This window comes from Dipodomys merriami, unplaced genomic scaffold (assembly GCF_024711535.1).
Source record: "Dipodomys merriami isolate MVZ:Mamm:240054 unplaced genomic scaffold, mDipMer1.0.p SCAF_68, whole genome shotgun sequence".
Taxonomy (NCBI): domain Eukaryota; kingdom Metazoa; phylum Chordata; class Mammalia; order Rodentia; family Heteromyidae; genus Dipodomys; species Dipodomys merriami.
In genome coordinates, this window is record NW_027206268.1 from 5812558 (window position 1) to 5826054 (window position 13497).

Consider the following 13497-nt stretch of genomic DNA (forward strand, 5'->3'; position numbering starts at 1 on the left):
CTAACAGTTGCTTTTACAAATGAATATGCTGCTCTGTTGCTGGTTCTTCGGTTACATTTTGGGAAAGGCTGAGTGCAGAAAAGGGACGCGTAGCCAGCAAGTCCATCCGTCTTTCACGTGCGCGTCTTGGGATCGGTTCTTTATTATCCCTGGGCGGCGGCTTATTTCTGTTGTCACCTGCATACCCGGATATTCCCTGGGGGAAGTGTCACGATGGGAGGTGCCACGGGCTGCGGGTGACTAGCGGTGACAGACGCCGCCTGTACTTAGTCACCTGTAGCGTTGCGCAGCTCAGGATAAATGCTGCCAGCTCGCTCCCGCCGCCCTGTGCTGTGTGTTTGGGTCGTGCCTTTTCCACAGGCCTCATGATTCAGAGTGCCAGAGAGAGACATGTTTTTGTCCTCTGGAAAGGAGGCCAACTAGAGTTGGAATCGGCTCAGCCGAAACGGCAGGACAGCGTTTCTCAGGTGAACCGATTCCAGGACCCCGTGGCGGGGACGGAGAGCGGACTCACCGCGGAGGTTTTCTCCCGGAAGATCTTCCGCTGCGTCGCCGACGAGGCTGCGACACTGCCCTTTGTGGTCGCTGGCTTTGAACTGCCGTCATCACCTAGGTGGTGCTCGCGGGCCTGCAGGGATTTCTATTGCGGGCCTGCGACCGTGTCTGCTGTTGGCCCAGTTGGCTGTGTTCATCGCAGAAGCTAACTGTTCCTGTACCGGTGCCTTCAGCCATGTTCCCGACGGGTGAGTCCTCATTTAAACCTAAAAAGAAAGTGGTAGAACGCCATCCACCCTCTACCCTCCAGCCTGACGCTGTGTGTCCCTTTGCCTTTTTTATTTTTATTTTTTGCCAGTCGTGGGGCCTGAACTCTGGGCCTGGGCGCTGTCCCTCAGCTCTTCCGCTCAAGGTGAGCGCTCTACCACATGAGCCACAGCACCACTTCTGGCTTTTTCTGCTTCTGTGGTGCTGAGGAATTGAACCCAGGGCCTCATGCATGCAAGGCAAGCACTCTACCACTGAGCTACCTTAACATGACCTCGGTATTGTTGACACGTTAAAAAATAACCCGCTGGTTCTCTCCTGAGCTTCTGTACTTGCTTTTCGTAAAGCATGGTTCGCTGGGGGCGGCTGAATGCGTCACTTTTCCGTGGTGCAAAACTGAACTGCTACACTCCTTAAAGGACCCCTCTGTGCTCTGTGCTCTCCCCCACCCTCTTTCTGTGACCTCAACTCACCCCCCCCCCAGGCTGTGCCGTGGGTCATCCAAGGATGACTTCTCAAGACTGAGACTGTTGGGCTGGGGATGGAGGGGACGGCCCGTGGGCCTGTGGCCTCTGCCCCCTGCAGACCAGCCCTGCTTGCCAGCATGTGCCCCAGGGCCGGGGGCGGCCTTGGGCCGGGCCCAGGGCACCTGTGGATGCCTGCCTGCTGGGAAACTGTCACCTAAGAAGGGAGGGACAGGAGCCCCTGCGGAGCACCGGTCCCCGCCTCGACCTCGGAAGCAGATTTGCTGTCCTTGGGCTGCAAGTTTCTCAGGGTCACATGACCGTTTTGTGCCAGACTCAGTCCCCAGCAGGTGACTCAACTCTACACTCCCTGTGGAAGTCACTTCAGCCAGCCGGGCCTGGCCTGTGATCCTCTTTTATTTGCTGGTAATTATGGAGACGCTGAGATGTGCCAACGTTGCTAGGAAAGAGAGTACCAAGGATCCGTGCAGCCAGCTTGGTCTGCCAAGTCCAGACGATCGCTTCCCTTTTCTCCCCCTGCCCTGCTTCCAGCACACCCCCTGTGCTGCGGTTTCCGCTTGGCTCTCGGGCAGGGTCTCGTGCTTTTTGCTGGCTCAGGCCTGGACCGCAGTCCTGCCTTTGCTTCTGGGGTAGGTGGGATTACAGGCATACCCTCGGTTCTTGGCCACGCCCAGTTTTACCATGTCTTCTAGAGCAACCTTTTCCCACGTCGCCAGCTCTAGGCTCCTGCGATGCCAAGCGAGCACTGTACTGCCACTGGCGCGCGTCTCCTCAGCGCGTTTGCACGCACTGGTGTCACACCGTTGATCTTGCTGTCTTGAACGCCTCCCCACGGTCTGTGACCTGGCCGGTGGCATGCGCGGTTCCGAAACAGGTGATGCGGGGGAGCGGTGTGGGGAGGTGTGCCGAGCGCGTGGGCAGGGCTGGGTGGCGTGGCGTGGCGTGGCGAGCGTGCCGGTGTCATCACTTCCCACAGACCCAGCGGCAGCTCCTGCGGCCGGGCGCCCCGGGCTTCTCGCTGTCTTTCCCTTCCCGCGCTCCGAGCCGCCGCCGCCGGGGTTCCTGCGTGCTTTTGGCATCCGTGCACCTCTCGGTCTCACGTGGTTGGCGAGCTCCCTCCTCCCCGCGCCTCGCGCTCTTCCTGTCCGCGGGAACCTTCCAGTCGGCGCTGTCCGAGCTAGCGGCCCGCTGAGCGCCCGTCGCCAGCCCCTCCACACACCGGCTCCCGAGGTGCCTCCGCGGGTGCCCGGCACGGGGGCTGGTCGGGGAGCCGGCGGCCTGCACAGGCGGACTCGGAACCAACGCCAGGCAGACAGCAGAACCACCAACGCCAGACAGCCACCAGATCCACCAACGCCAGACAGCCACCAGATCCACCATGGCCAGACAGCCACCAGATCCACCAACGCCAGACAGCCACCGGATCCACCAACGCCAGACAGCCACCGGATCCACCATGGCTAGACAGCCACCGGATCCACCATGGCTAGACAGCCACCGGATCCACCAACGCCAGACAGCCACCGGATCCACCATGGCGGTGAGCGGCTTCACCTTGTAAAATGCAGCTTTAGCGAGTGGATCCACTCTGAATTCTTCTGTTTGCCTCGACCGAGGGATCCCCCTTTTGGAGACCTGGGCTAAGGGAACAGTGGTGCGTGCGGGCCAGCTTCATGCCGAAGGTGGAGGCGCGGAACCCCGCACCGCCCCTGCTCCGCGGTAGAAGAGCGGCCTGGCGGGCTGCTGAGAACGTGCTGGAAGGAATGTCACCAGGCCGTTAGAGGACCGCCCGCGGTGGCCGCTGCGCTGTCTCAGCGTTGTGTTCGGTGAGCTATGGAAATCGAGGCGGGAAAAAAGTTTGAAACGAACCCGTGTGGGTGACAGCCATGGCGGGCCTCAGGAGAGCCCCAAAGGCGGCCCGGCCCCCGAGGCCTCCGCGCTGTGAATCCCGCTCACCAGCGAGGCCGGCCGCGGGGAGACGGCCGTGCAGGGGCAGGCGAGACCCCGCCGCTGCCTCAGGAGCCGTCGCATGTCCCCACGGTCCGGGCGTGACGCTGGGGCCACAGCCAGCGCCTCCAGCCAGGGCCGGGCCGGGCGAGCGTCAGGCCGAGCCTGTCGCCCCCGGGGGCGCAGGGCCTGGCCGCGGCTGTGGTGGGAAGGGCTCGCCATCGCTGCCCACCCCCGCCCCCCCCATGCCAGCTCTGGTGGGTCTGACCGTTTGTGTGAGGGCAGGAATCTGTGGCCACGGAGGCGGGAGGGCAGGAGGGGGGCGTGAGGAGGGAGGAGGGCGGGCAGAAAAGCAGCCGGGGCAGCGCAGGCCTGGGCCGTCCTGCACACCAGCCCCGGCGTGGCGTGGCGAGCCGCGCTCTTAGCCCTGTCTGTCTGTACGGCCGGGCCTCACGCTTTTGCCTGGCCTACCTTGGGCCTCCAGCATAGCCGGGGTTACAGGTGTACGCCTCCACACCCAGGCTCCTGAAATCCCATGCCGCGGGCAGCCTGCCAGGCAGGCGGGTGAGACGGGGCCCCTGCCCGGGGAACACCCCCAAATCACCGTCCTCAGAACCCGCGGGCAGGCAGCCCACGGCTGGCCACCCAGTGTGACCGCCAAGGCGTGTGCGTTGATAGTGACCCCATCTCAAGACCACCACCCAGGAACGCCTGTCTCCCCGAGAGTCCCAACGCAGGGATCCCTGGGGTTCTCCCCCAGAGTTCAAAACACAAGTCGGACCCCACCCTGGGGTGACAGGCACCCCTGGGGCCAAGCGTCCCCTCCCCCAGACCGGGGCCCTCAGGGGAGCAAAGCAGAGCCCTGGCCGTGACGAGCGCCCCTGGGTGCTGGGTGGTCTCTCCTCTGCCGGGCTGGCAAGATGGCGCGCAGCCTTGCTGCCCGGTAGGCGGAGGCTGGAGTCCGTGTGAGTCCTGGCCACGCTGGGGGGGGGGGGGGATGCCCTCCCAGCCTCTAGCTGGTGGAAGCAGGCGGAAGTCACCGGTTCGCTCCCAGCCTCATCATCTTAGGCTCCGGAAAGTTCCGTGCGGGTCAGGAGAGGGGCCTGGCGGAGGCAGAGCGGGAATGTGAGCATGGGGCGGGGCAGTCTCTCGCGGAGCGGCCAGAGTGAAGACTCACACCAATGATGGGGAGTGGAGGGGGGCTGCGGCTGGGGCCTGGGGGAGGAGGGAGGGAGGGAGGGAGGAGGGAGGGAGGCTGTCCAGGACCCCTGCCTGCCTTCCTCTTGGCGGTGGGCAGAGGGCGGGCAGGCAGGGGACACTGAGTCACCCCGCTCTGGGGTGCTTGGGGCCTCTGGCACCCACATTTGTCTTGGGGGGCAGGGCGCTTCTGGACAGGTGTGCCGATACACGCGTGTGGCCCTCATGGCCGTGGCTGTCCTGACAGACCAAAGACAAACATCTGTCTTCCTCCCTCTCCGTGTTCCTGTCTTTGCACGCGCACACGTGTTCCTTCCGGCTGCTGTGCAGATGCTGGGGGTCACCACCGCTACCTTTGTTTTTTTTTGGGTCTGGTCGTGGGGCCTGAACTCTGGGCCTGGGCGCTGTCCCTCAGCTCTTCAGCTCAAGGCTAGCGCTCTACCACTTGAGCCACAGCGCCACTTCCGGCTTTTTTCTTATGTGGTGCTGAGGAATCGAACCCAGGGCCTCGTGCGTGCAAGGCAAGCGCTCTACCACGGAGCCACCTTCCCAGCCCCCCATCCTGTTGTTAAGCTCGTCCTTTGCTATGAAGACGCCGCACAGAGGGGCGCCCTTGCCAGCCCCAGGTGAGGAGTGCGTTTCACGGGTGGGACAAGGTCACCCCCTCCCCGCTTGCTTCCCCTCCCGCCCTCCCCTCCCTGCCCACAGGTCGCACAGCTCATTTTCCACTCTGCAGAGTACCAGGACCACGTGTGCTCCCTCCCGCCCTCCCTCTCTCTGCCCCTCTTTGCCCCCTTGAAAGAAAACACCCAGAGCAAAAACTTACCACCACCAGCACCAGCGAACCCCCAACGTCTCCATTTCCTGGAACTTCTGTCACTAAATAGTGTTCTGAACGTTCAGAGAATCATCCTAGCTACTCAGGAGGCTGAGCTCTGAGGATCACGGTTCAAAGCCAGCCTGGGCAGGAAACTCCGTGAGACTCTCCAAATAATCCATTCAGAAAACCAAAAGTGGCGCTCAAGCGGAAGAGTGCCAACCTTGAGCTGAAGAGCTGAGGGACAGCGCCCAGGTCCTGAGTTCAAGTCCTCCAACCCACAAAAATAAAACAAATGTTCAGACAAGTTCCACCTTTGGCTTCCTCCCCTAAGGGCAAAGCTCCTCCCGTCTGACCCCGTGAGCCCTACGAAGCCCAGGTGTATTCAGAGTCCTGGTGGTCAGTCGCATCCGTACCCAGGCGTCGCTGGACTTTCCCAGTCAGGACCAGGCCCCTGGGAAGAGGAGGAAGGGCGGATCGGCCCTTGTTTGTGGCTTTTTTTTTTTTTTTTTTTTGGTGGTTCACTGGAGATCAAGAGTCTCATGGATTTTCCTTCCCTGGCTGGCTTTGAACCCCTGTCCTCAGATCTCAGCCTCGTGAGTGGCTGAGGATTACAGGTGTGAGCCATCAGTGCCCGACTATACTTTCCTCTTTTATTATTTTTTGCCAGTCCTGGGGCTTGAACTCAGGGCCTGGGCGCTGTCCCTGAGCTTCTCTGGCTTGAGGCGGGCACTCTACCACGTGAGCCACAGCGCTACTTCCAGCTTTTTCTGTGTGTGTGGTGCTGAGGAATCGAACCCGGGGCTTCACGCATGGGAGGTGAGCGCTCTGCCCCGGAGCCACCTTCCCAGCCCTGGTTTCTTCTAATGAACACACACAGCCGACTGTGCCCGACGCCTCCTAGGGGCCAGGCTGGGGAACGGCCCGGAAACCCCATCACCAGGGCTGCACCCCGGCTTGGCCTGCAGGGACCCGCACCCAACCACCTGGCCTTCTTCCTCCCTTCCCTCCCGCCGCCTCGTCTCACGAGCTGTGTCTGGAAGCACCAGAGCCCGGCAGGTGCGCCCGCCCTGCCATCACAGCGCGCAGGCTGCGCTCAGTACACCTGCGTAACTACACCTGCTGTGAGCTCCTTCACTTGCTGACCCCCCCCATGCACGAATCCACAGCCCCCCACAGCAGCCCACCCGTGCGGCCGGCTCGCAACACGCACAGGCTTCCAAGTCCGGGCGTCTCACGCTGGGTATAAAGCAGAATCATTGAGGCAGAGGGCGCACCTAAATTGACAAAAGCTGGGAACGGAGGAGGCTGGGCCCCGTGGAGCCCCTCCCTCCCTCCCTCCCTCCTTCCCTCAGGTAGAAAGGGCGTGGGGGGAGGCCCGGCCGGCCTTTCGGTAAACAGGGCCTGGCTCTGAGTAGAGGTCGCTTTCTGGGACTAAGGGAGGTCACAACCAGGGGTGCTCTCGGACAGACGGCGCAGTGACAGGCGTCTCGATGGTAAGTGCACGGCTTTTTGTGGGTCCTGTGGTGTTTCTGAGCCAGGGGTGCAGCGGGGAGGTGGAGGGGGGCCAAGCTGTTGGGCGGATCCGTGGCGGCTGGAGAGCCCCCTTAAATCTCCCGTGTTTTGCTCGTGGTTTTGCACACCTCTCTGTGTGCGGCGTGTGAGATTCTTGCCCTCGTCCGTGCGGCTGTGTCCCGTTGACTGCTCTTGTTTGAAACGCGCCCAACACACGCGTGTTTTTCGCAACCGGTGACTGCGTGGCCTGCAACTCTTCTCCCCTGGACGGCTGAGGCCGTGACCCCACCCCACACCCCCCCTCCGCTCCCATTCGGGCTGCCGCGTGGCAGCTGGCCTCGAGGGCTCACGCGTGCCCGTGCCCGCTCTCCTGTCTGAGCGGCGTGGGGCACGTCCTGTGTGCGCACCTGCGTCAGTCGTGAGCGAAGCTGAGCAGCGATATGCGGGTAGTGCAAGCGCAGGGCCTGGCAGGTTTGAGGGTTTCCAGCGCCATAGCGGCGGCCGTGTGGAATTGGTGGTCGGCACGCTTGTGACGACAGGACAGACAGGAGCGTGTGTGTGTGTGTGTGTGTATACACGTGTGTGTGGGGCTGGGAAGGTGGCTCAGTGGTAGAGCGCTTGCCTTGCATGCCTGAGGCCCTGGGTTCGATTCCTCAGCACCACATAAGCAGGAAAAAAAAAGCCGGAAGTGGCGCTGTGGCTCAAGTGGTAGAGCGCTAGCCTTGAGCTGAAGAGCTGAGGGACAGCGCCCAGGCCCTGGGTTCAAGTCCTAGGACTGGCAGAAAAAAGAAAAAAGACCGTGTCTGGACCACAGCGGTGATCGTATGAGCAGAGATGCTTCTCGTAGCTTCTGGAAAACAGGTCGAAAAAAAGGCGGTGGCATGGTGGCATGGTGGCTGCTGGGGGAGGGAGCAGCTGGCGAGGAGGGGCCTCGAGCGTGTGCGCCCTCATCACTGTGGACTGACGTGTGTGTACCCCAAAAACACACGTGATGAGCCGTGACCCTCCAGGGTGGGGCGGAGGGGAGGGTCAGGTGTTTTCAAAGGCTGAGTCGGCGTCTGTGGATGTGTGAGGGCCCGGGTGTGGCCGGTAAGGGGTGCATGCCGGGGGAGCCCCCCCAGGATGCGCCCTGCGTTTAAAACACCCGTAATCTGTGACGCGTCAGCCTTTAAAGCTCGCCCCCCCTTTGTCTAACGTTAGGGGTTTCTGGAGTTTGAACTCGGTCCCGACTCTTCCTGTAAGCCATGCCCCACCGCCGTTGTGTTTTCACGCCCGGTCTCGAGTATGTTCCCCAGGCCAGTGTGGCCACCATGCTCCTCACGTGGCCGGGACGGCAGGTGTGCGTTGTTGTCGGCAGCCACGGGTCAGGATGGGGGTCTCGTGTCTGTCCGGTCCTGGTGACCATCAGGACTGCGTCTCCCGGGCAGCTGGGGTTACAGGTGTGCGCACGCTGGGCCCGAGCTGGGACCTGGAGTGGATGCGCGTGCCAGTCTGTGATTCGGGGGTGTGAGGGGCAGAGGACGGGGAGGGGGGGCAGAGGACGGGGAGGAGGGGCAGAGGATGGGGAGGGGGGGGAGAGGACGGGGAGGAGGGCAGAGGACGGGGAGGAGGGCAGAGGACGGGGAGGGGGGGCAGAGGATGGGGAGGAGGGCAGAGGACGGGGGGGGGAGAGGACGGGGAGGGGGGGAGAGGACCCGGAGGAGGGGCAGAGGACGGGGAGGAGGGGCAGAGGACGGGGGGGAGGGGCAGAGGACGGGGAGGAGGGCAGAGGACGGGGAGGAGGGGCAGAGGACGGGGAGGAGGGCAGAGGACGGGGAGGAGGGGCAGAGGACGGGGAGGAGGGGCAGAGGACGGGGAGGAGGGGCAGAGGACGGGGAGGAGGGGCAGAGGACGGGGAGGAGGGCAGAGGACGGGGAGGAGGGGCAGAGGACGGGGAGGGGGGCAGAGGACGGGGAGGGGGGCAGAGGACGGGGAGGAGGGAGAGGACGGGGAGAGGGGGCAGAGGACGGGGAGGGGGGCAGAGGACGGGGAGGAGGGAGAGGACGGGGAGAGGGGGCAGAGGACGGGGAGGGGGGCAGAGGACGGGGAGGGGGGCAGAGGACGGGGAGGAGGGCAGAGGACGGGGAGGAGGGCAGAGGACGGGGAGGGGGGGAGAGGACGGGGGGGAGGGAGAGGACGGGGAGGGGGGGAGAGGACGGGGGGGGCAGAAGGGGGAGGGGGGCAGAGGGGGGGAGGGGGGGGCAGAGGACGGGGAGGAGGGGCAGAGGGGCAGAGGGGGGGCAGAGGACGGGGAGGAGGGGCAGAGGACGGGGAGGGGGGCAGAGGACGGGGGGCAGAGGGGGGGAGGACGGGGAGGAGGGACAGAGGACGGGGAGGGGGGCAGAGGACGGGGAGGGGGGCAGAGGACGGGGAGGGGGGCAGAGGGGGGGAGGGGGGGCAGAGGGGGGGAGGGGGGGCAGAGGAGGGGGGGGTTGGGGGAGACCCCTCCTCACCCGGCTGCTGTCGGCTGGGGCGCAGCCCCGGCGGGAGGTGCGGGCCAGGGGCTTGGGCACGGAGGACCCGGATGGACGCTGTGCCCCGCAGTCCGCGGCGTCGTGTCCCGCGAAGGGCCGCGGCCGCCCCGCAGAGGGCGCCGCCAGCGCCACCCCGGGCAGGCCTTCGCCACGCGGGCCTGCTGCCAAGGCAGGGGCTCCCGCCGGCCATCCCCGCCGCGCAGGAGGCCGAGGTCAGAGGACCCCGGTTCACAGCCAGCCCGGGCGGGAGGGCCCGCGAGACTCTGAGCTCCCCAGAACCCAGAACCAGTGCGCCGCGGCTCCGGGGTGGAGCGCCCGCCTGGAGCTGAGGAGTGAGGGCAGCGCCAGGCCCACGACCGACACCCCCAAAAGGAAAGTGGGTGCTGGGCTGGGGGAGGGGCGTGCTGTGCGGACCGCCGCGGGGGGCCCCGGGGGCGGGGGGGACCCGCAGGGCGCCGCCTTCCCGCGCTCCCTCCTCGGAGGAGCCGGGCGGGACCCGAACCCCGGCCGCAGCCCGGGCGGGCCAGGCCCGGCGCCGTCCCCCCTGCCCCCAGCTTCCAACGGGGGTGCGGCCGGCGCAGGGTCGGGGGCGCAGGGTCAAGGACGCAGGGGTCAGAGGTCAGGGTCACGGGGTCGGGCTCGGCGCGAGCGCGGGGCTCCCGAAGGCTCCGGTCACTAAGCCGGGGTGAGCGGCGCGGAGCCCTCGGGGCGGGACGGGGGGGGGGCGAGCCGGCCCCGCACCCCCCCCCCCGCCCCGCGCGCAGAGCCCGGGCTGGACAGCGGCTCTGGAAACGTCCAGAAACGTCTCAGCGTCCCCGGCGTGGCCGCCGGCCCGGGTCTCCCGGCCCCACACTTCCCCGGGGGTCCCCGCTCCTGCCCCGGCCCCGCCAGGGTCCCCGCACCGCGCGTCCTCCCCCCCCCCCGGGCGGCCGCGCGCGCAGGCCGGAGGCGGGGACGCCGCGGCTGCGGAGGCCGGGAGGAGGGCGAGGACCCGGGGCCGCGCGGGGGCGGGGCCTCGCGGACGGGCGGCCGCGCGCGCCAATCCGGGCAACGGGCGGGCGGCGCGCGGGGGCGGGGCCTCGCGGACGGGCGGCCGCGCGCGCCAATCCCGGCGGCGCGCGGGGGCGGGCGCAGCGCTGCGGGCGGCGCGCGGCGGGCGCGGGGAGCCGGGGCCGCGTCCTCCTCCCGGGCGCCGCGGCGTTCGCGCACCGCCGGCAGGAGCAGCAGCGGCGGCGGCTTGTCCCCGGCCCCGATTCCTGGTGGGTCTCGAGCCGCGGGTGCCCCGGGCCCCTCCGCCCGGTGGAGCGGGTGTGCGGGAGGCGTCCCCGCGCCGGGCCGGCCCGAGGCCCCCCGGGGCGGCGGCGCCGCCCGCGCTGCCCTGCGGGGCGTCCGCGCGCGGATGGCAGCCGCCGCGGACCCCGGGAGCCCCGCCGGGCCGGGCCCCGTCTAGAGCCGCCCGCGGCCCGCTTTGTCCGCCGCGCGCGGGGCGGAGCCGGGCGCGCGGGGCTCCGGTGAAAGTTTCCGTTCCCGGCTGCGGGGCGCCCAGCGCGGGAGGCCGGCGGAGGAGGCGCTGACGGCCGGCAGCCCGGCGATCGGCCGCCCGGTGAGTGCGGGGCCGGGGCCGGGCGGCGGCGGCGGCGGGGCGCGGGGCACCGACTCACGCCGCTTCCCCGCGCAGGTCCTCCGCGGAGCCGCGGCCATGGCCCAGCGCGCGCGGGGCGCCGGGGAGCAGCCGCCGCCGCCAGCGCCGCGCCCGCCCCGGACCCGCGGCCCCCGCCCCGGAGCCCGCAGCCGGCCCCAGCCCCGGGCCGCGGGGCCGCCGCCGCCGCCGCCGCCCGCGCCGGGCCCCCGCGCCGCGCGCAGCCTGTGATGAGCCGCAGCTCGCCGCGCGCGCCGCCCCCGGGCGCCCCCCGGCCGCCCCGCGCCCCGGCCCCGGCCCGGCCCCGGCGCCCCGGCCGCCGCTGGCCCGCGTCCCCGCTCGGCATGAAGGTGTTCCGCAGGAAGGCGCTGCTGCTGTGCGCCGGCTACGCGCTGCTGCTGGGGCTGACGGCGCTCAACCTCCTGGACTACAGGTGGCACCGCGAGGCCCCGCCGCGGCCCTGCGGCCCCGACGGCCCCGGCGCGCCCCGCCGCGCGCCCCTCCCGCCGCGCGCGCCCCCCGCGTCCCCGCCCGCGCCGCCGCCGCCCGCCATCGCCGCCGACAACCGCACGGCCACGCGCGGCCCCCCGGGCCGGGCCGGGCCGCGGCAGCTGGTGTACGTGCTCACCACGTGGCGCTCGGGCTCGTCCTTCTTCGGGGAGCTCTTCAACCAGCACCCCGACGTGTTCTTCCTCTACGAGCCGGTGTGGCACGTGTGGCAGAAGCTGTACCCCGGCGACGCCGTGTCGCTGCAGGGCGCGGCGCGGGACATGCTGAGCGCGCTGTACCGCTGCGACCTCTCCGTGTTCCAGCTGTACGGCCCGGCGGGCGGCGGCGGCCGCAACCTCACCACGCTCGGCATCTTCGGCGCCGCCACCAACAAGGTGGTGTGCTCGGCGCCGCTGTGCCCGGCCTACCGCAAGGAGGTGGTGGCGCTGGTGGACGACCGCGTGTGCAAGAAGTGCCCGCCGCAGCGCCTGGCGCGCCTGGAGGCCGAGTGCCGGCGCTACCGCGCGCTGGCCATCAAGGGCGTGCGCGTCTTCGACGTGGCCGTGCTGGCGCCGCTGCTGCGCGACCCCGCGCTCGACCTCAAGGTGGTGCACCTGGTGCGCGACCCGCGCGCCGTGGCCGCCTCGCGCATCCGCTCGCGCCACGGCCTCATCCGCGAGTCCCTGCAGGTGGTGCGCAGCCGCGACCCGCGCGCGCACCGCGCGCCCCCGCCGCCGCCGCCGCCGCCCCCCGACGGGCACCGGCCGGGCCTGGGCGGCGGCGGCGGCGGCGCGCGCAAGGAGGGCGCGGCGGGCGGCCCCGCCGACTACCACGCGCTGGGCGCCATGGAGGTCATCTGCCACAGCATGGCCGCCACGCTGCAGACGGCGCTGCGCCCGCCCGACTGGCTGCGCGGCCGCTACCTGGCCGTGCGCTACGAGGACCTGGTGGGCGACCCCGTGCGCACGCTGCGCCGCGTCTACGCCTTCGTGGGGCTGCCCGTCAGCGCCGCCATGGAGCAGTTCGCGCTCAACATGACCAGCGGGCCCGCCGCCGCCGCCAAGCCCTTCGTGGTGTCGGCGCGCAACGCCACGCAGGCCGCCAGCGCCTGGCGCTCGGCGCTCAGCTTCGCGCAGGTGCGGCAGGTGGAGGAGTTCTGCGCGCAGCCCATGGCCGTGCTGGGCTACGAGCGCGCGCGCGGCCCCGAGGACGTGCGCGACCTCAGCAAGCCGCTGCTGCGCAAGCCCCGCCTCTGAGCGCCCGCCCGGGGGCGTGGCCCTCTGCAGCCCCGCCTCCGTCACAAACCACGCCCCCAGCAACCTCCCGGGGGTGGGCCCCCGCCAGCCCCGCCCCCGACCGCCCAACACCCTGTGGAGGCGTGGTCATCACAAGCCCCGCCTCTGAGCCACCTCCGGGGGCGTGGTCCTCGAAGCCCCGCCTCTGCCCTTCCCAGGGGTGAAGACCCCGCCCGGGGGCGTGGCTCTAAGAAGCTCCGCCTCTGAGCAGCCTCAGGGGCGGGGCGCCCCGCCAGCTCCGCCCCCGGGCACCGCCGTCCGGGCTGGACGGACCCACGGACGGACAGAAGGAAGGGGCCGGCGCTGCGTCCTCGCCGTCCTCGCGGAGCCGATCCACGTAGTCTACCGTAGACCGGTCACGTCACGCGGACCCCGGGCCCGGCCGTCGGAGGGCCGGAGAGGGAACGGCCGAGGAACGGCGCGCGCACCCCACGTACGTGCGCATGCGTGGCGCGCACGCGCACAGAGCGGGCCGGACGGCGCTGACCTGGGGCGCGGGGCGGGCGGCGGGCTGCGTGTGAATAAAGACGACCCAAGGAGACCTGCGTCCTGTGCCTGCCGTGACCCCTCCGTGCGCCTAGCCGGGCCTGACCCCGTGACCCCTCCGTGACCCCTAGCCGGGCCTGACCCCGTGACCCCTCCGTGCCCCCTAGCCGGGCCTGACCCCGTGACCCCTCCGTGACCCCTAGCCGGGCCTGACCCCGTGACCCCTCCGTGCCCCCTAGCCGGGCCTGACCCCGTGACCCCTCCGTGCGCCTAGCCGGGCCTGACCCCGTGACCCCTCCGTGCCCCCTAGACGGGCCTGACCCCCTAGATGGGCATGCACGTCCCTGTGACC

The 13497-nt window shown here is 69.1% G+C and overlaps 1 protein-coding gene across 1 annotated transcript; it reads left to right on the forward strand.

The window, feature by feature from the left end:
• The first annotated feature begins 11105 nt into the window (after window positions 1–11105).
• On the forward strand, window positions 11106–13200 carry Chst2 (carbohydrate sulfotransferase 2). The gene has a single exon (XM_070005579.1). It carries the CDS (start codon window positions 11106–11108, stop codon window positions 12618–12620), a length of 1515 nt encoding a protein of 504 aa, XP_069861680.1. The 3' UTR covers window positions 12621–13200.
• The last annotated feature ends 297 nt before the right edge of the window (window positions 13201–13497 follow it).